The 21,825-nt window shown below is 48.3% G+C and overlaps 1 protein-coding gene across 9 annotated transcripts in view; it reads left to right on the plus strand.

Annotated features, from left to right (window-relative positions):
- The window catches only part of CABIN1 (calcineurin binding protein 1), a 163,667-nt gene that overhangs the window by 25,157 nt on the left and 116,685 nt on the right, over positions 1–21,825 (plus strand). For all 9 annotated transcript variants that reach the window (XM_050745881.1, XM_050745883.1, XM_050745890.1 and 6 more), the window contains exons 7-15: positions 5,938–6,067; positions 7,985–8,134; positions 12,041–12,327; positions 13,363–13,531; positions 16,110–16,246; positions 16,807–17,024; positions 19,039–19,117; positions 20,035–20,222; positions 21,113–21,265. In XM_050745881.1, the coding sequence (XP_050601838.1) occupies positions 5,938–6,067; positions 7,985–8,134; positions 12,041–12,327; positions 13,363–13,531; positions 16,110–16,246; positions 16,807–17,024; positions 19,039–19,117; positions 20,035–20,222; positions 21,113–21,265 (1,511 nt within the window). The remainder of the gene's footprint in view (positions 1–5,937; positions 6,068–7,984; positions 8,135–12,040; positions 12,328–13,362; positions 13,532–16,109; positions 16,247–16,806; positions 17,025–19,038; positions 19,118–20,034; positions 20,223–21,112; positions 21,266–21,825) is intronic.

The following is a 21,825-nucleotide window of genomic DNA, read 5'->3' on the forward strand; positions in this document are numbered from 1 at the left end:
TTAAAAAAATACCATAGATTGGGTGGCTTAAAGAAATTGGCTGGGTATGTTGCCTCACGCCTGTAATCCCAGCACTTTAGGAGGCCAAGGCAGGCAGATCACTTGAGCCCAGGAGTTTGAGACCAGCCTGGGGAACATGGTGAAACCCCATCTCTTCAAAAAATAAAGAAATTAACCAGGCTTGATGGTGCATGACTGTCATCCCCGCTACTCGGGAGGCTGAGGTGGGAGGATTGCTTCAGTCTGGGAGGTCGAGGCTGCAGTGAGTCGAGGTTGTGCAACCACACTCCTGTCTGGGTGACACAGTGAAACCCTGTCTCAAAAACAAAACGAAACAAAAATAAATATTATCTAAATCAAATGTGGGTAAGACTTGAGGTACAATTCATCCTGAGACAAAATTCCTCTACAGTTGTAAACTTGTGAATACAGATAAATTATGTGCTTCCAAAATACAATGGTGGAACAGATACAGGATAAACATTTCCATTCCAACAGGGAAAAATAGGGAAGCAGGAAAGGGTGATGGGTCCCAAAACTTAGCAAACTTAGCAAGGCAAATTTGAGGTCCTAAGGCTCAGGAATAATTCTCTTTGCTCCGCCCTTGATGCCCACTGAGGTGGCAACATCACCCTCATAGCACGTAGGTAGAGGGACAAGCCCCACCCTTTTGGCTTGGCAAGATGCTAGGTTGAGACATCCTGGCCTATGCAAACTGGCGAAGTGGCCCCACCCTTTAAGGAACTAGCCCTAGCCTCTTGGTTTGTGGTGGGAGTGGCAGCTCAGATGATCTTTGAATCACCTTTGAGGTTCTTCTTCCTTTTCCTTGAAGGATAACATATATTCTTGATGTTCTTTCATTCTTTCTCATTTTTTTGTTCCCATTAGTCCCCACTAGCAGTGTTTCTGCCGGTATAATCCCACCTTTCTGGCTTCTGCTGAGGTATCTGATTAAATCTGTGGTTCATACCCCCACTGATCTTATAAGGAAATTGTTGGTCAGCCACACGCATAGTGTTCTCAGAACAAACTTTCTCAATTTTTGCAGTATGGATAGACAGAATTTTCTAAATCTTTAAGTTCTGGTTCCTTTTTGCTTAACAATGCCTTCTTATTTTCTCTATCTTAGCATTTTGGTATAAGCAGCCAGGAGGAACTGGGCTATGCCTTTAATGCTTTGCTTAGAAGTCTCAGCAAAATAGCCAAAATTTCATTGCTTACAAGTTCTACCTTCCACAAAACACTAGAACATAGACATAATTCAGCCAAGTGCTTTGCTACTTTATAACAAGGATCATCTTTTCTTCATTGTCCAATAGCATGTTCTTTATTTCCATTTGAGATTTCAGCAGAATTGCCCTTGATGTTTATATTTCTATGAACGTTCTGTACATGATTATTTATTCTCTAGGAAGATGGAAGCTGTCTCTGTACTTCTTCTCTTCTCTTCTTTCTGAGCCCTCGTCAGAATCGCCTTTTTTTTTTTTTTTTTGAGACGGAGTCTCACTTTGTCGCCCAGGCTGGAGTTCGGTGGCATGATCTCAGCTCGTTGCAAGCTCCACCTCCCAGGTTCATGCCATTCTTCCACCTCAGCCTCCGGAGTAGCTGGCACTACAGGCACCCACCGCCAAGCCTGGCTAACTTTTTGTTTTTGTATTTTTAGTAGAGATGGGGTTTCACTGTATTAGCCAGGATGTTCTCAGTCTCCTGACCTCATGATCTACCCGCCTTGGCCTCCCAAAGTGCTGGGAGGCTGTGAGCCACTGCGCCTGGCCCAGAATCACCTTTAACAATCCTTACATACCAATATTCACTTTTTCCAGTGTACTCCTCAAAACTCTTTAAGCCTATCCCCAGTTCTAAAGCTCTTTCCAACACCAGACGTAGTAGCTCATGTGTGTAGTCCCAACACTCTAGGGGGCTGAGATGGGAGGATTGCTTGAGCCTAGAAGTTTAAGAACAGCCTGGGCAAGATAGTGAAACCCCATTTAAAAATATGTTTTTTTAAATTAGCTGGGCGGGGTGGTGCACACCTGTAGTCCCAGCTACTTGGAAGGATCACCTGAACCCAGGAGTTAGAGGTTACAATGAGCCGTGATTGTGCCACTGCACTCCAGCCTGGGCTACAGAGCAAAACCCTGTCTCTAAAGAAAATTTAAAAAATAATTGTTTCCACATTTTTAGATATTTGTTACGACAGCAGCCCACTTGTTGGTACCACTTTCTGTCTTAGTTCATGCTGCTATAACAAAATATGATAGATTGGGTAGCTTAAACGAGAATTTATTTCTCTCAGCTCTGGAGGCTGGAGAGTCTTTTTTTTCTCTTCCTTTTAAAAAGACAAATAGGAATAGGATAGAATGTGTTGAGATAGATGAGGCCTTGCTCAACCTTCTCACCTCCAGTTCTTGTTCTCCATAACCACTTTTTAAATCTTTTTAATTGAGGCAAAACATACATACAATAAGGTGCATAAATCTGAGACCTGTCAGTTTGTATACGTGAAAACATGTCAAGATACAGCTCATGTGCAGCGCCCCAGGAGGCAGGTTACTTTGGGTCCCTTCCACTTTTTACAACCTTCTAAGGCAACCTTGATTTCTCCTTTTTGTCACCAAAGATGAACTTTGCCTGTTGTTGAACTTTCTCTAGGTAGAGTCAGTTCCTTTTAAGGAAAATGTGTGCTTTCCTTAGCCTGGCCCCTTCTGCTTGTCATCCTGCCTGTGAGCGCACCCATGTGGGGCACAGCAGTCACTACGTCTTCTTATTTTTGTGTAGTCTATTATGTGCGTTTGTACAATGTAGCCATTCTGTACGTGGGCATTTGGGTTATTTCCAGATTTGGGTTCTTAGTCATAACCTGCTATGAACATTCTTGTATATGTCTTTCAGTGAACATATGCACTCATTCTGTAGGTTGCCCCTCATTTCACTCCCACCAGCAGAATATGATAGTTCTACAAGGCCATGTTTTGACTCTAGCAGTTTCTTCTTCTGGAGGCTTTTAGTCTCTTCTTGGATGCTCCTCCTACAGTTTGGGACCGTCTTTGGGGTTCAGCCTTCCTTCCCTACCAACTTCTTTAGTTCTTTGTACCCCTCTCTCATTGTAGGAGAAGTTATGCTTGGTAAACTCAAGTCTTTGTGGGAAGATTTGGGTTGGAGCATTGTATTAGGGTTCTCCAGAGAAACAGAACTAGTAGGATGTATGTAAGTATATAGAAAGAAATTTATTATAAGGAATTGGCTCATGTGGTATTGGTAGCTGACAAGTTCCAAGATTTAGAGGGTGAGTCAGCAAGCTGCAGACCCAGGAGTGATGGTGTATAGTTCCAGTCCAAGTCCAAAGGCCTGAGAACCAGGAGAATTGATGGTACACTTTCAGTCTATAGGCTGGCAGGCCCAGGAAGAGCTGATGTTTTGGTTTTAGTGAGAAGGTAGGGGAAAAAAACCCAATGTCCCAGTTCAAAGGCAGTCAGGCAGAAAAATTCTCTTACTCGGGGGAAGATCAGCCTTTTTGTTCTGTTTAGGCCTTCAACTGATTGGATGAAGCCCTCCCATTTTAGGGAGGGCAATCTGCTTTACTCAGTCTACTGATTTAAATGTTAATTTCATGCAAAGACACCCTCACAGACACACCAAAAATAATATTTGGCCAAAGTCTGGATATGCTGTAGCCCAGTCAAATAGACACATACAATTAATCATAACAGGGACTGAACTGATACATATACCTGTGAGAGCCCTGATAGATTTGACAGTCATTTAAACAAAAAAATTAAAGCAGCATGTTAAATTGACTCTCAGGGCATTTTATACATTTGATATGAGTAGGGAGGAATGCTGCTGGGTTAAGGCCTGCTGATTGCCTCTTGTTCTAAGATTTCCCAGGCCTCCCCTCTGCAGGACTGTAGGGTGGCTAGTGAGTTTAACTTGCTACAGCTAATGTGCCTACTGAGAACCAGCATCATCCAAGTGCTCAGTGCCTTCTGGGTTTTCTCTCTGGAAGTCATTGATGGCCACCCTTCAAGTTTCATGTGGTCTCAGAGAAACCATGTCCCTTATTTGGCTGATGCAGGCACCTTTGGACCATCTGTTGAGCAGCTTGGACTGTGCTGGGATTGTACAGACCTCTCCTTGCTCACAGGCTGCACAGCCTTTGTGCACCTTGGGGCGTGAGGCCCTGCTGAGCATTGTGGCCAGTCTCTGCTCTCTCCTACCAAGCACACTAGGAGCGCATCACTTCCTCCTCTCCCAAGGCTTCCATGTGCAGATTTCTACCTGTGCTCTGGTTTTCCTCCCTGTGTTGCTTCTCACTCTTAGGTGCTTCATTTTCTAGTTATTCTTGGTAGGAGTGACTTGCAGTCCACCCGCACCAAACTGAGAAGTTGGGCAGGGCATGATAGTGGTCCCAGTGTCTGGGCAGAGCTGGCACCCTGCTGCAGTATGCTGTTTCTCTGTGTGTTCACTGGTGAGACCTGGACTGTTCCCAATTACAAGTACTGAAAGCTTTCATAATTTATATCATAGTTCTGCTTTGTGAATCCATGCCATCCCATTTTTTTCTGTGTGTTTACCTGTTAGTGTCTCCATTCCTGGAGGAGCTGGAGTTGGCACAGGCTTTCCAGATTAATACCTTGAGGAGGCTCATTATTACGTTGACATGAATGATGTACATGTCTTAAATTGCGGCCGGGCGCGGTGGCTCAAGCCTGTAATCCCAACACTTTGGGAGGCCGAGACGGGCGGATCACGAGGTCAGGAGATCGAGACCATCCTGGCTAACACGGTGAAACCTCGTCTCTACTAAAAAATACAAAAAACTAGCCGGGCGAGGTGGCGGGCGCCTGTAGTCCCAGCTACTCGGGAGGCTGAGGCAGGAGACCCGGGAGACGGAGCTTGCAGTCAGTGGAGATCGCGCCACCGCACTCCAGCCTGGGCGACAGAGCGAGACTCCGTCTCAAAAAAAAAAAAAAAAAAAATGTAGGTAGCAGCTTTAATAGTGGGTTTTTTTTTTTTTTTAAAGGAAAATTGGAAAATACAGGTAAGCAAAATTCAATCAGTTTTATGTGTATAGTGGAATCACACTATGTGACCTCTTTTGTCTCCTGCTTCTTCCCAGTACTGTATCTTGGCCTTCTTTCTGGTCAGTAAGCACACTCCTCGACCATCTGTGTAGTGGCTGCTTGGCAACCCATTGTGTGAATTGGACATAATTTATTTAACCAGGTGCCGTGGTGGGACAGAGTGGTTTCGAGATTTTTTTTTTCCTTGAGACAGGGTCTTACTCTGTTGCCCAGGCTAGAGTACGATGGTACTATCACAACTCACTGTAGCTTCGACCTCCTGGGCTCCAGTGATTCTCACTGAAGTGATTCTCAAGCATCAGCCTCCTGAGTAGCTGAGACTACAGGTGTACACCAACAACCCTGACTAATTTTTGTATTTTTTGTAGAGATGGGGTTTCATCATGGTGCCCAGGCTAGTTTCCAACTCCTGGGCTCAAGCGACCTGCCCAACTCGGCCTCTAGAGTGCTGGGATTGTAGGCGTGAGCCCTGTGCCTGGCTATTTCCAGATTTTTTGAAGGCTGTTTTCCAATTAGCCAATACATAATCACTGTGAGCCCTGTTGGATTTTTGCAGTAGTTCCTAGAGGTGGGATTCCTGGGTCGAGGATCTGTGTGTAATTGCCTGTGGTCCTCCAAAAAGATCCTATGGTCTGTCCTCTGCCAGAGTCTTTGGTTCTACTCACCTTGCAGTGCCCAGTCTACTCTGGGTCTTATTACTAACCTGACTGAATTAGTTCAAGTGGTATCTCATTATTGTTTACTAGGCATTTCTTTGATTCTAGGAGTGGGAATATTTTCCTGATGTTAACTGGCAAGGCCAGAGCTTCTGAGTACGGTCCCCGAAGTCATAAACTGTTTCTTTCCCCGCCAGCATGTCTGTACTTCATCTGCAAAGCTTTGGAGAAGGATTGCCGGTACAGCAAAGGACTGGTCCTCAAGGAGAAGATTTTTGAGGAGCAGCCTTGTCTCCGGAAGGACTCTCTCAGAATGTTCCTCAAATGGTAAGTCCTTCTTCCCATGCCATGTGTGCACGCTCTCCTGTGTGGCTGGTGAAGGTCAGGAGCACGTCACGTTTTCCCCTCAGGTCCATGGATGGAGCCCCTGTGCTCTGGGGCTTCATGCCCTGCTGCAGCCCCTCATCTAGTGAACTGACTTTGGGCTGCCTTGTTTATCACCCACCTGTACCTAATCTTGGCAAGGCCTCCTCAGGCTGCCTGCTGCCCACCTCTCCTGCTGCCCTGCCAGCTTTCAGTGTTCGCTAGCTCTCCTCTGGATGCTTGGGGCAGCCTGCTGCCCAGGTTGCCTCCTGCCTTTCCCCTCCCAGGATTTTATTCCTAGTGCTGCCCAAGATCAGTGTCCCAAACATGCTTCTGATCATGTACCACCCCTGCCTTGACTCTAGGACACAGCCCGTGCTCAGTTGCTTTACCAAAGAGGTTCTTTGCAGCCTGACCCCATAGTTCTCCCACCTCACCTCCTGCTTTTTCCCTCCCAGACTCCTTTTGTTAAGGCTGCACCAACTCCCTTGCAGTTTCCAGGCGTGGTTCCATTGTGTGGCATCCTATCTTCTCACCCTGGCTCCCACTGCGCTCTAAACTGTCATGCCATCTTCCCACCTCTCCACCTGTCCTGCCATTGCCCCTCCTTTGCCAGGTGTCCTCCCTCAGGCACACTTCTGAGGTGACCCAACAATACCTGCTCCTCTTGCCCAGACTGTCCTAATGCCTGCCAGCAGGGCTACACCTCAGAGCTGCTCGCTTTTGAACTTATCTGTTTCTCAGGTCACCTCTCTGTTGCTTTCTGAGCTCTAGCTGCCCTTCCCCCGAGCCCTCCAGCCCAGCCAACTCCTCCTGCCCTCTGGTCTTCCTTGGCCCTGCAACACACCTGTAGGGGTTGATTAGTAGTGATTTATCTTGGCGTCTATCCCCTGTGAGCCTGTCCTTCTCCTGAGGGAACTGCCTGTTGGCAGAGATAGGAACTGAGAGAACATCTGTCATGAGGGAGCTAACCTTCGTGAGGGAGACAGATGAGAAGCACATGAAACAGATAAATTCCTGAGTAGTTCTGCAATGTAACCCTGCTGGGAAGCACCAGGACAGTGGGCAGGAGGGCAGGTGATGCTGGGTTGCCTCAGAAGTGTGTCTGTGGGAGGACACCTAGGGCCTCCCAGCCCCTGCCCTTTATGTATTTTTGGGTCATGATACACTTTGGTGAGCTTCACTTGTCCGATGACTTTTTGTTGGCATGGGCAGTATAGGATAGTTAAATTCTTTAAAGATTTTCTAATAATAATTGAGAGAAAGATTTTATTTTTCTGTGGCTTTTCAGATATTATTATGATACTGATAATACATATGAAAACCCTTTCTCTGCCCAGTTTTGAATTGTCAAAGGAACAAAGAATATTAGTCATTTCTAGTGTATGTGGGTATTAAGAAGGCTATTGCCGGGCGCGGTGGCTCAAGCCTGTAATCCCAGCACTTTGGGAGGCCGAGACGGGCGGATCACGAGGTCAGGAGATCGAGACCATCCTGGCTAACACGGTGAAACCCCGTCTCTACTAAAAAATACAAAAAACTAGCCGGGCGAGGTGGCGGGCGCCTGTAGTCCCAGCTACTCGGGAGGCTGAGGCAGGAGAATGGCGTAAACCCGGGAGGCGGAGCTTGCAGTGAGCTGAGATCGCGCCACTGCACTCCAGCCTGGGTGACAGAGCCAGACTCCGTCTCAAAAAAAAAAAAAAAAAAAAAAAGAAGGCTATTTACTGCCCTCCCCAGGCCAGACTTAAGTGGTTATTTTATTCATAGGAAGAAACAATACACATTAAAAGGTATTAACCTAAATGCATTTTTGTGTGTAAAATTTCAGCCTCGGTTCTAGTTTGTAACATCGTAATTTCTCCCTGTCTCACATGCTTTTAGTGACATGTCGATTCATGATGTTTCGGTGAGTGCAGCTGAGACGAAGGCGATTGTAGATGAGGCCTTGGGGCTGCGAAAAAAGAGGCAAGCACTGATTGTGCGGGAGAAGGAGCCGGACCTGAAACTTGTACAACCCATTCCTTTCTTGACGTAGGTTGTCTAGCGTCTCTGGGAGTGCTGGGTCGGCCAGTAGGCCCTGGTGTGGGATACTGCCCTGCACAGGAGGGAGAGACCTTGAGGCTTGATCCTGGGTTGGTGGTATGGATGGAGGCTGGGTGCATAGTGGCCAAATGGTTGGAGGTGCATGCTTGCTTCATTACTAAGAAGCAGGTCAGCTCTCTCTCAAGTACATCCAGTCTCAGTCCCTTTTTGCTGTTGCTGTTCTTGACCCCAGCCACCTGCCACATTCCTGTAAGGCCTTTCTCAGCCTGTCCCATCTAGGAGGGGAATGGAAACTAACATTTGCCAAGCACTTGCCAGGAGGGAACTGATGCTCAGAGCAGTTAAATGGGGAGCCCAGAGACAATCCCAGGTCTGGGCTTCCCTGCTCTCAAGTCCATGTTTTCCCTGTAGGGCCATGTGGGGAGCCCTGCGAGATGGGCCTCAATATAGTCCTTGCCAGCCCCATAATGTGAGAGTCTCTCTCTCTCCAGGAAGGGCAAATTGGTATTGGCAGTTCCCTGGAGTTGGGGTAGTTTAGTCCCTTAGCTAGCTCTGGAATTCAATTTCTGTATTTAAAATTCTGACATTGAATCGTTAAGTTTAGCATGACTTAGCAGTAGCATTCCATTTCTACTCCCCACCCACTACCTCCACCCCGTCTGCTTACTCTGAGGGAGCTCTGGCCTGGATCAGACTGACCTGACTTGGGTCCAATCCTGGCACTCCTAATGCTATGAATTGGATGACTCTGGGGACATTAGGAGCCACTCCCTAGCAATGGGGAGAGCAACATCTCTCTCGTAGGGTTGTCATGATAATGACATAAAATGTGTAGGGCTAGCGCAGAGGCAGCACATAGCACCCACTCAGGAAGGGCTGGCTCTGATGTGTATTATTATGACTGGCTGTGAGTTTCAGCACGTGGAATTTCCCAGAAATATTTCCATACGCGAGCACCGAGATGGCCAGGAAGAAAGGGCTGTTCTTCAGGCTGCTCTAGGACTCCTGTCTGGTGCAATTTCTTGTATTTTGTCAGCTGGATTAGGGTCTTTCTCCCATCTGAGTGTGTGCTCCCCAACTACAGGGTTGGGGTTTTGGAAGGGCCCTAGGGTGCCTCCCTGTTACAGTGAAGGAGGAAAAGGCCTGAAAACACTACAAGGGATTGTGGCTATGTGACTGGAGAACAGAGGCTGGGAACTGGCACTGTGGCCACCCTCCATGGTGTAGTGGGAGGGCTAAGTGGAAGCAGGAGGGAGTTACACTTAGTAGTTAAATTTGGGATTTGGTCATTAAAGGAAGAGTGTAGATTTCCTCTCTGGTAGCAGAGGACATGATGCTTTTATAGTAATCTCCATCTATTCTAGGGGTCAGCAAAACTTTTCCTTTAAAGAGCCAGATAGTAAACATACTAGCCTTTGTCAGCCATGTACAATTTATGTTGTATATTCTTTTCTTCTTTTTCTTTTCTTTTTTTTTAAAAACAATTTTTTAAAAATGTGAAAACCAGCTGGGCATGGTGACTCATGCCTATAATCCCAGTACTTTGGGAGGCTGAGGCCGGAGGATCAAGAGTTCAAGTCCAGCCTGGGCAACATAGTATGAGTCAAGAGTTCAAGACCAGCCTGGGCAACATAGTGAGACCTCATCTCTACAAAAAATAAACAAAATTAGCCAGATATGGTGGCATATACCTGTAGTTCCAGCTACTTGGGAGACTGAAAGGGGAGGATTGCTTGAACCTGGGAAGTCAAGGCTGCAGTGAGCTGTGATGGCACCACTGCACTCCAGCCTGGGTGACAGAGCAAGACCCCCGTCTCAAAAAAAAAAAATAAAAAAGAAAAAACAAAATGTGCTGCAGGGCACAGTTTACCACCCCTGGTTTCCTCAGTGCCTAGTAGACATGAGCAAGAGCAAGGCACGAGTAAGGGAAATGGTGTATTTAAGGCATTTGACACAACCCAGCCAGTGAGCAAATTCTTCCTGTCTAAATGTAACATTAACTGAAGGCAGGAAAAAGAAGAAATTCCTTGTAGCCCTGGGAGCCTCCATTGTTTAGATTCTGGATTTTGAAGCACTGTCCTTTTTTTTCCTTTTTCTTTCTTTTTTTTTTTGTTTTTTTTTTGAGATGGAGTCTCGCTCTGTCGCCCAGGCTGGAGTGCAGTGGCGTGATCTTGGCTCACTGCAAGGTCTGCCTCCCGGGTTCACGGCATTCTCCTGCCTCAGCCTCCCGTGTAACTGGGACTACAGGCGCCCACCACCACACCCAGCTAATTTTTTTAATTTTTAGTAGAGACGAGGTCTCATGGTGTTAGCCAGGATGGTCTCGATTTCCTGACCTTGTGATCCGCCCACCTTGGCCTCCTAAAGTGCTGGGATTACAGGTGTGAGCCACTGTGCCCGGTGAGCACTGTCCTTTTTTTTTCTTGAGACAGGGTCTCGCTCTGTTGCCCAGGCTGGAGTGCAGTGGTGCAATCTTGGCTCACTGCAACTTCTGCCTCCCAGGTTCAAGCAATTCTCCTGCCTCAGCCTCCCAAGTAATCGGAATTACAGATATGCGCCACCACGCCTGGCTAATTTTTGGTATTTCTAGTAGAAACGGGATTTCACCATGTTGGTCAGGCTGGTCTCGAACTCTTGACCTTAGGTGATCTACCCGTCTCGGCCTCTCAAAATGTTGGGAGTACAGGCATGAACCACCGTGCCAGCCTGAAGCACTGTTCTTTTATTCCTTTCTCAACACTTCCTGGATGCTGGCTCTGTGCAGAGGACTGTGCTCTGTGCTAGGGGCGCAGTGTGGCAGGGCCTGGTCCCTTGCTACAAGTGATCCCGGGGGTTGTCAGTTACCCAGAGAAAGGAGCACATGCCTCAAGCTGATAAGGGCTGTGAGGAGAGAAGCACAGTGCTGGAGGGCCTCTGAACAAGGTTCCTCCTGCTCTAGGGGTTGGGGAAGGCTGGGTGGTGGAGCTGCGGTCTGACCGAGGTACAGGCATTGGCTAGGCAGAGGGCTATGCTGTGGGAGGGTACGTTGCATCTGGGCAGAGGGAAGCCAGCCCAAAGGCCCAGTGGGATGTGAGAGTGTGATTTTGTTTAAGGAACTGAAAGAGAGCTAACATAGCAGGAGTGCAGGAGGTGGTGTGAGACGAGGCTGTGCAGCACCTTGAGGCCAGGCTGAGCAGTTGGTCTTTAGCCTGAGGCATTAGAAGCAATTAAGGGATGGATAAATGGATACATGGTAGCATACCACGCAGCATAGTAGACAACACACAACCTTGAACCCAACACAGAACACACAACACAGAATGTGAAATACAAAACACAATATAACACACCATACCATACCCCAACAAAACACACAACAGTCTCCTGTTGCCATCCAGCAGGCTCCAGCCCGTTTGGTAAATCCACTGAGATGCTGCTCCCAACGGGCCCTGCCCATGGTCCAAATTCTTATAGACCATGTCCCTGTTGGCAGTCCCCAACAGGCTCTCCGCATGAAACAGATTAGTGGCAGCAGAGAAGTTCCACAAGTGTTTTAAAGACTTGACCTTCCTGGGGAGGAGTTTTTGAAGTGAGTCAATGGATTTCATACATGCCTTGTTGAGTCTGAAAGTGCCTCAGGCCAAGATGCTTATGGGGCTTCTGCTGCAGTGAGGTGCAGGTGGATGCCAGGTCCCTGGTCCAGCTTTGGCGGCTGCACCTTCAGTTCAGCTGTGTTAGACTCAAGATTTCATCAGTTATGGCAGTGGTGAAACCTTGATCACCTCCCCCACCCCCATGGAGGTGGTAGCTCCAGGAGCAGCTCTGCTGCCTCTGTGCAGGCAGGCCATTTTTCCCTATGCTTGGAGTATTCCTCTGACAGGGTGGTGATCAGGTGTTGTGGCCCTCTCCCTGTAGCTGGAAGTGCCTCGGAGAGAGCTTGCTGGCCATGTACAATCATCTCACCACCTGCGAGCCCCCACGTCCCAGCCTTGGCAAGAGGATTGATTTGTCGGACTACCAGGACCCCAGCCAGCCTCTTGCATCCTCTGTGGTGGTAACGCCAGTTAATGTGATCCAGCCAAGCACTGTCAGCACCAGCCCAGCTGTGGCTGTCACTGAGCCTGTGGTCTCCTATACCTCTGTGGCTACAACCAGCTTCCCACTGCACAGTCCTGGTCTGTTGGAGACAGGCGCTCCTATGGGTAAGCAGGCCCCCTGAATTTGGCTTCTGGAGAGACCCTGTTTACTGAACCCAGCAGGAATGAGACTGTTGGGGAGCCCTGCCTCTTTAGAGAGAAGGGTCATGCTGACACTCATGACTCAAGTGGAAGTGGGAGCCCCCAGCCCTAGAGGAGCCTCTCAGCCTGCTCACAGTGCCACTGCCTGTCAGGGCCATTTCAGCTCTGAAGTCCCTGCAGTGAGGGGGAACGGGGGATCAGGATGCAGCTCCTGCTCCTTGATAGTTCCCCCAGGACCGTTTAGTGCCTTGGCTGCCACATTCTGGCATGAAGGTCGCTCTTACTCACTCGTAACATGGAAGCTGGCAAAGGTCCCCTCTGCTGGTCCTGCTCTCTTGCTGACGGTGTACCTCCTGAGTTCTTTGATCTTAGAAAACAAAGTCAGCAAAGTCACCAACCACCGTATGTTTTATTGATTTTTATTATTGCTAGAGTTGTCAGAAGTTTTTGACAAAAGCTTCTGAGCCTTTTCTTGATTTCTATGTCACTGAAAAAAAGAAAATCTGGTAGATATAGAAGTTTCTGAATAAACATGACGTGGTTGTCTCTTTTTTACTTAATCATACATGACATTCTTCCGTTGCCATATAGTTCATACTGTTTTTTTGCTCTTATCATATTGCTGAGTCCTCAGAGGGTCCTGGGTAGGGTCAGAGCCACTCACTTTCTCTGTTCTGGGTATATCAGGTGAGACCCCAAAGTTCAGCCGACCAGTGAGGGGATGGGAGGGTGAGGGTGTTGCTTGCTTTGTAACTGTGGAAAGTAATCTTGAAATCTGGCTTGTGGGTCCTGTGAAGTCAAGAAAGGTATGAGAGTTAAGGGGTTTCAAATTAATTTTACTCGGGATTCTTTGTTGTTGAAGAAGAGATGGAACATTTTTTGAATGTTGAAGAGTTTAATGCTAGTAGATTTATAAAAGAGGGAGATTGATGTGTCTGTATGGTGTGTTTTTTTCACCCCTGCCACCGTGTAAGATTTTAATTTGCATTCTTTGTGAAGGTGATATTTCTGGGGGAGATAAGTCCAAGAAAGGGGTAAAACGGAAGAAGATTTCAGAAGAGAGTGGAGAAACAGCAAAACGGCGGTCTGCCCGTGTCCGAAACACCAAGTGCAAAAAAGAAGAGAAAGTAGACTTCCAGGAGCTTCTGATGAAGTTCTTGCCGTCCAGGTACTGTGTATTTTTTCTGATTGTCAGAAACAAACCCACAAACCTCCAGCATACACCATCAATAACATTTCTCATTCCATTGCAACCCTCTTTTCTGATCTCCTCCTTTGTGTTCCCATAACATCTGTGCAGATGTCTGAAGCACAAATCTCACTGGAGTGGGATCTTGGATTTTTCTTGCTTCTCCCCACCTCTGAAATTCCTGAAGGCAGGATCTTTGACTTGTTCATCTTTTGAGAGCTAGAAGGAACATACTCATGTCCCTGTGTATTTACAAGACATCTAATTGTTGCTGGGAGGCAGAGGGGTGCTGTGCCCTGAAAATCCCATGCAGATGCAGATGCCCTGAAAACCCCATGGAGGGGAGCTTCCCTTCTGCTTTCAGGGAGTCCGTGTCTACTTGATTTGCTCCAGGCTCAGCAGGATTCCCTTGCATTCTGAGAAGGTAGAGGAGGAGCTTGTGAAGTATTCCTGGGTCTCACTCATTCTTAGTGCTTCTCAGGAGCCTAGGGGACAAGCAGGTACCAGGCTCCCCAGAGCTGGGAGGGACTTGGTCCCCAGTGCTTCTTACTTAGGTTTTCACCAGTCCTTCTGCTTTTTGTCCTTGCCTGCTCACCTCCTTTAGAGGCTTTAGGGTCTTCAATTTCTGAGCCTTTCTGGAGTTTATGGTACCAGTGGACTGGTTTCTTAATACTCCGCTTCCTCCTCCCTTTGCTGAGTGGAGAGGCCTCTCTCGGCAGACACCATTCTTCATTTGCACTGGACCATCTGCCTTCTAACAGTTGTCTGGTACATTTTGTCTGCTGGGCCATCCTCGCCTATCTTCTGTCTTTGTGAGTTTATACCTTTTTTATTTCTTCATTGTTACTGGAATGGAGTTTGGGAGCTAACCATGTGTGTTCTATATGCCATCTTTAAACAGGAGTTAAACTAGCAGTGGTTCTTTCCCATGACAGTTTATTTCAGTGGAACTAACATCAAAGTGGTGAAGGAGAAGCCAGAAGCTTTAGGTGGATTGTAAATTTATTTTACAGCAAGATTCCTAATTTTCTTAATTTGTTATCTTTCTGAGGTGAAGGTGAAATGCTTAGAAATAATGATTGTTCTCAGTACTTGATGCAGGACCAAAGTGGGGCTACAGTGCCTTCTGATGAATTTTTCTTAAGGGATAATACCAGAAGAAAGTTTCCCTTTGGAAGAGCTGCAAGATTGATTGTTCTTTGGTTGATGGTGCCAAGAGATTTGAGTGACCCTATATTCCCCTTAGCCCTGCTTTTTACTCCAAGGTCTTATTCCCCTGTCCCATTTACCTGGAATGGTTTTGACTTTCTTTTTTATCTTTATTTTAGTTGTTGGTTTCCTTTGTGGTTTAGTGTCTGCTCCTTTGTTTTTTATTTTTGTTAGAGATGGGGTCTTGCCCTGTCACCTAGGCTGGAGTACAGTGGCACAATCATAGCTCATTGTGGCCTTGAACTCCTGGGCTCAAGGGATCCTCCTGAATAGCTAGGACTACAGGTGCACGCCACTATGCCCAGCTAATTTTATTTATTGTTTTTTGTAGCGATGAGGCCTTGCTGTATTGCCCAGGCTGATCTTGAACTCCTGGCCTCAAACCATCCTCCGGCCTCCACCTCCCAAAATGTTGAGATTACAGGCTTGAGCAACCACACTCAACTTAGTGTCTGCTTCTTTGAATGGTCAAGGCAAGAGCAACATGGTAGCTTGCCTGATGGAGTCGCCCTGGGAGTGTGTGCAATACGTGAATGAAGACATTCACAAGTGCCCTGAGTGTTTATGCTGCAGGGGTTCTGGGTTGAGGGAACATCACAAGGTTGGCTGAAATGGGTCCTTGGGAGGAGTGCCTGCCAGGAGAGGTGTCCCGAGTCCCAAGACTGGGCCCACCCACAGCTTTGTGAGGAGCTATAGAAGGACCAAGTTCAGATGGGCTTGATGTGTCCCCCAAACTCCCACCTATCTGTCTGCTTTCCACCTCACTTGTTGGGCTCCCATGAGGCCCTAGAACACACAGGTACTCTTCTGGCCTGTGCCTTTGTACCTGTTCTTGTCCTGCATCTTTGCATTGCCAGCCCTTCTCCTCCTCCAGTGGCAGCATGAACATCATCCCCTCTCAAAGGCTTTGTCTGACCTTGCTCTCTAAAGCAGAGCCCTTTTGACCCAGAGTCTCAAGCACTCTGTTGTGAGAGGGTCCTTATTTGGGTTAGTTTTGTGTACCTGCTGATTGGCTGTGTCTCTTTAGAGGGTAAGCTTACTGCAGGCAGGATCTACCACATTTAGGGCTGCTGTATTCAGTGCCTAGCACAGTGCCTGGCACATAGCTGGTGCTCGGTAATCATCTGTTGATGAGATGAGTGAACAAGACAGGATACACACCAAATGCTAGCTCATAAAGCCCTGGAGAGAGGCAGAGCCTGCCGGAGGCCTGGGTTCTGGACCCCACCACCCACTTATTTTAGCTACCTTCTTCCTGGCTCAGATTTGGTTTCTCTAACAGGAAGAGTTCAGATGCTTGTGTCAGAACATGTGTTGTGACTTTGTGATTTTGGCATGTTACATGCAGGTTAAGAAAGCTGGACCCTGAGGAGGAAGATGATTCCTTTAATAACTATGAAGTCCAGTCAGAAGCCAAACTGGAAAGCTTCCCAAGCATTGGGCCTCATAGACTGTCATTTGACTCAGCCACGTTCATGGAATCTGGTAGGAATTGAGCAGTGTGACCATTCAATTTGGGAATTCTTCTTCCCACTATCCTATAACCTGCTTATGTTTTGTTCTGTGAGAATGGTTCTGGGGTGTTTTTTCGTGTGGCCAAGAGTCTGCCTGGATTAGTCTTGGACCTGAGCCCTGTGGTCAACTTGGAGGTCTTCTGAAATGTCTAGATTCATATTTGCTATGCTTTCTTATGGCCAAATTCACAGGCTTCGCTTTGCAAATTGAATGTGTATAGGCACACTTGTTGAGTGTGTATCAGTATATAACTGCTGAGTGAGATTAGTGCACATGGCAGCACTTGGAGGTCTGACCTTTTGATGTCCACCTTAGATATGGAGATTCAGAGAGGCTCAATCATAGCTGCTGAGGGCTGGAGCCAGGCATTGAACCCAGTAGCCTGATCTCAGCACCACAACGTGGTATCATGTCCACCTGGATCAGATGGTAGAGGGAGGGAACAGTCTTTACTGTCCCAAAGAAAATGGGAGATCCTGGCATGGAAGGTCCTCTTTGTTCAAGTCAGGTTGTTCTTGCTCCCTGGGCAGAAAAGCAGGACGTGCATGAGTTCCTGCTGGAGAACCTAACCAACGGGGGCATCCTGGAGCTGATGATGCGCTACCTGAAAGGCATGGGCCACAAGTTCTTGCTAAGGTGGCCTCCAGGCCTGGCGGAGGTCGTGCTCAGCGTCTACCACAGCTGGAGAAGGCACAGCACCAGCCTGCCCAACCCGCTGCTGAGGGACTGCAGCAACAAGCACATCAAGGTTGGGGGGAGCCTCTCAAGGGCTGGTATTGAACTGGGACCAGGGCATGGGGACAGGGATCTTGCATGGGTGTGGGGCTGCTGTTGTGTTTGGCTGCATCTACTTGTGGGCCTGGAACCTGGGCTTTTTGTGGGTGTTGAAGCAGGAAGTCACTAAACTGGGTTTGTGCCTAGAAAGCTCCCTCATGGCTGAGTGGAGGATACACTTGCGGGTGACAGTGGGCTCAGGGGGCTGTCAGGAGGCTGCTGTCATGCCAGGTGAACAGTGGCTGAGATCCAGTGGTAATAGTGGGATGCTGGATTGTGGTTGCAGAGCTGGACATGGGATGTGTGAGGGAATGAGAGTCATGAGAAGGGCTTCTCGGGTTGTGTACTGAGTCAGAGGAAGGCTTGCCAGGAAAAGCTGGAGGAAAGGGAAACATTTGGTTTGTTTGAGGTGGCAAGGACTGTGACTGAGGCTTTTGTTGTTGTTGTTTGAGACAGGGTCTTGCTCTGTTGCCCAGGCTGGAGTGCAGTGATGCAGTCACAGCTCACTGCAGCCTCAACATCCTGGACTCGGGTAATCCTCCCACCTCAACCTCCTGAGTAGCCGGGAGTACAGCCTTACACCACCACACCCGGTTATAGTCCCAGCTACTTGGGAGGCTGAGGCAGGAGAATGGTGTGAACCCGGGAGGCAGACCTTGCAGTGAGCCAAGATCACGCCACTGTACACCAGCCTGGGTGAGAGTGTGAGACTCCGTCTCAAAAAATATATATATTTGTTTTGTTTTTTAGAGATGGGGGTCTCACTATGTTATGATGTTATGATGTCAAGACATAACAGGCCATAAATGGCCTGTGACTATTTTTAACAGATGATAAAACAGCAGAAGCTAAATAGGGTGCTTAGAGAAGTGTTGGGGGCCGCCAGCAGTACGGGCTGAGCCTCACTGAGCCTTGTCTTCCTGCTGCATTCCACACCCCAGCCTCCTCCACTTGGTGCCTCCTAGAGCTTAAGGGAACACAAGGTGCTCTGGCCCTGTACTCCTGTTGGAGATGGGACACTGAATGCTGAAGCAGGAGCACCAGAAACATTCAGGGATGCCTGGTGGTCTTTCTGACTTGAGAGCACAGGAGGTAGAGGAGCTTGTAGGTCAACCATCCCTTGCTGGGCATCTTCCACTGGAATACCTCAGGACTACCTCCTGGCAACTTCTTCCCACCAGGCCATGCTCCCCTGGAGCAGTTGTGAAACAGCAGGAGGAACCAGGGCTTTGATCCCCAGGCAAAGCAGGCTGATGATAACTTTCCAGCTGTGCCCACTGGGCAAGTGCCTTCTCATCGCTGAGCCTCAGCTTCCTCAAGTGCCCTGGGAATGGTATACCAGCTGCCCAGAACTTTTTTTTTGAGACTGAGTCTCGCTTGTCGCCCAGGCTGGAGTGCAGTGGCGCGATCTCGGCTCACTGCAAGCTCCACCTCCCGGGTTCACACCATTCTCCTGCCTCAGCCTCCCGAGCCGCTGGGACTACAGGCACCCGCCACCATGCCCGGCTAATTTTTTTTTTTTTTGTATTTTTAGTAGAGACAGGGTTTCACCGTGTTAACCAGGATGGTCTCGATCTCCTGACCTCGTGATCCACCTACCTCGGCCTCCCAAAATACTGGGATTACAGGCGTGAGCCACCGTGCCCGGCCAGTTGCCCAAAACTTTTAAGGGTTGAATTCTGTGATTTGGATGCAGTGTCTGGCCCAGCACTTGGCAGGTGACAGGGTTGCCTCTTCAACAGGACAAGAACTCTGAAGACAGGTCTCCTGGCCCCTCCCAAGTCTTGTCCCAACATACATCCATGTGGCTCTTTTTATGTCTTGAAGAGTGGTCACTGATTATCACTTATGAAATGGCAAGTGAATAGAAAGAATTATATTTTTATCAAAAAGTAAAGTTTAGTTTTGTTTCCTTCCACTGCCCCCTACCCCCAACACTGAAGAGGCTTTGTGATACTGTTCTTGACCTTCCTATGCCTGTCCTGCAGGACATGATGCTGATGTCTCTCTCCTGCATGGAGCTTCAGCTGGACCAGTGGCTGCTGACCAAAGGCAGAAGCTCTGCAGGTAGGCGGCATTATGTGTTCTGTGGCCAGGCTAATTTCTGAACCCCCCAGCAGCTGGGAGAAAGCTGAACTGGCGAGACTGAGTTATGGTATTTAGACTTACATTTATAGTAGGCGCATTTTTTGGGTTGGCTTGTCAGGGTCCCAGGGAAATCTCCTGGATACTCAAGAAGTGGTTAGCAGGAGCTAAGCCCCCAGAGGGAGCCACCAATCTGCTTTTGCTGTGAGATAGAAGGAAGTGGGATCTCAGTTTTGGTGTGACTATTCAATGCAGTGCTTTATGTAGCTTCAGTAATTTTTCTGGTGATATGGATTGTTATTGTTGTTGTTGTTGTTGTTTTTTGAGACAAGGTCTTGCTCTGTCACCCAGGGTGGAGTGCGGTGGCATGATCTCGGCTCACTGCAACCTCTGCCTCCCAGGCTCAAGCGATTCTCCCACATCAGCCTCCCGAGGAGCTGGGACTACAGGTGTGTTCCACCATGCCCAGCTAATTTTTGTATTTTTTGGCAGAGATGGGGTTTCACTATGTTGGCCAGGCTGGCCTTGAACTCCTGACCTCAAGTGATCTACCTGCCTCAGCCTCCCAAAGTGCTGGGATTACAGGCATGAGCCACTGGGCCCAGCTTCATTCTGACTTTTAAACCACCACCTGGTGGAATGTAGATATGCTCAATGCTGTCTCTAAAATTGCTTCCCCTTGCCCCTGACTCTCGGGGGGGGGTCTCTGCATATCTTTAAAGTCTTAACTGGTCCAACCTCTCTGATGCCTGCCACTCAGGGAGCTGTAGGGCTCTGAGGGGTCCAGGGTGGCCCTGGAGATAGGGTGGGTGTGGTTAGGGCCGAGGGCAACTTCTGAGAAGCAGAAGGGCATTAGGATGCTACACATGAAGTTGACTCGTTGGCCTCATGGTTTTTAGTGTCTCCTCGGAACTGCCCTGCTGGTATGGTGAATGGCAGATTTGGACCTGACTTCCCAGGAACCCACTGCCTTGGTGACCTCCTACAGCTGTCGTTTGCCTCATCCCAGCGCGACCTGTTCGAGGATGGTTGGCTGGAGTTTGTGGTCCGTGTTTACTGGCTGAAGGCTCGCTTCCTGGCACTGCAGGTTGGTTCCATGGTCAGCTGCTTGGGGAGTATGCCCTGACACCCAGCAGGATGGGCAGAAAACTGACCATGTTGAGGGTGTGTGTCTGTGTGTGTGTGAGTGTGTGTGTGTGTGCGTGCATGTGTACATGCGTAGCACCTGCCCGGGCACTGGGCTTGGCATGAGAAACTGTGACACGGTGGGGAATTCTCAGCATCTCAGACTTCCAAGCTTGATACCAGTCTGTAAAGCTCTTCAGCATAACCACAGAGCTCTGGAAGGCATTTGCTCTGCCTCTGCCTCCCCCACTCAAGATTGCCTTGGCATCTTGACTGTTTGCTTATGTTTTCCTGAGAGAGCCTGAGCAAATGAATAAACAGATATGGAGCTTTCTAAAAGGGAATTATTCACCTGTTTTGTGAGAGTTCTGGGAAAGCTTCTCTTCAGAGCCTGGTCTGGAAGGCCAGGATGAATTGGCTGTTACCTAGTACCTTGCACATGGTGGTACTGGTACACTATGGTAGAATGAGTCAAGAGATTGCCAGGGCCCTGTCAGCAACCATTTAGTCTAAAGGAAGCAACACTGTTTGATGTGAAGAACACTAGTTCTGGAATTAGGACAGGCCTAGCTCCCAACTCTGGCTCTGCTCAAGTGTCCTCAGTGTTTTCATCTGCAACATGGGGTTTATGATATCTACCCTCACAGAGTTGATAGGGACTGTTCATTCAGTCAACAAGTATTTATTGAGCCTGAGCTACATGCCAGGCCCTTCTTAGGGATTACAGTAGTAATTGGTAAAAACCCCACCCTCATGGCCTCCACAGTCTAGTGAGATCAGAGGTGTAAGGCATCTGGCACATCATAGTCAATCTTATGCTTTGGTCCCCTGACCTGTTTTCCTTCTAACCAGGGAGACATGGAGCAGGCCCTGGAGAACTATGACATCTGCACAGAAATGCTCCAGAATTCCACCGCCATCCAGGTGGAGGCAGGGGCTGGGCGAAGAGACATTGTCATCCGGCTACCCAACCTCCATAATGACTCTGTGGTTTCCCTGGAGGAGGTGAGTGAGAATTTTTGTTTGTTTGTTTTTTTCCCATAGATGAAGTTTCACTCTTGTCACCTAGACTGGAACATAATGGTGCAATCTCGGCTCACTGCAACCTTTGCCTCCGGGGTTCAAGGGATTCTCCTGCCTCAGCCTCCCGAGTAGCTGGGATTACAGGTGCCTGCCACCATGCCTGGCTAATTTTTTGTATTTTTAGTAGAGACAGGGTTTCACTATGCTGGCCAGGCTGGTCTTGAATTCTGACCTCAGGTGATCCACCCACCTTAGCCTCCCGAAGTGCTAGGATTACAGGTGTGAGCCACTGTGCCCGGCTGAAAGTTTTTAAATGGTGTTTCTTAGTCAAAGATTTCTTGTGATTTGGCATAGTTAGCCCAGGGTTGACCTGTTTCTGAGGAACAAGAAAGCTTCCCACATGCTGAGCAGGGCCCCTGGTGGGAAGACAGAAGAGGCCAGGGAAAGGCTGCTCTAGTACACTGGGGCACTGCAGATCCCTGGTGGAAAGCAGGTATGGGAGTTCTCACCAGCACTATTTAGAAGCAGTCATTGGTCTGCTC

Source organism: Macaca thibetana, chromosome 10 (assembly GCF_024542745.1).
Source record: "Macaca thibetana thibetana isolate TM-01 chromosome 10, ASM2454274v1, whole genome shotgun sequence".
Taxonomy (NCBI): domain Eukaryota; kingdom Metazoa; phylum Chordata; class Mammalia; order Primates; family Cercopithecidae; genus Macaca; species Macaca thibetana.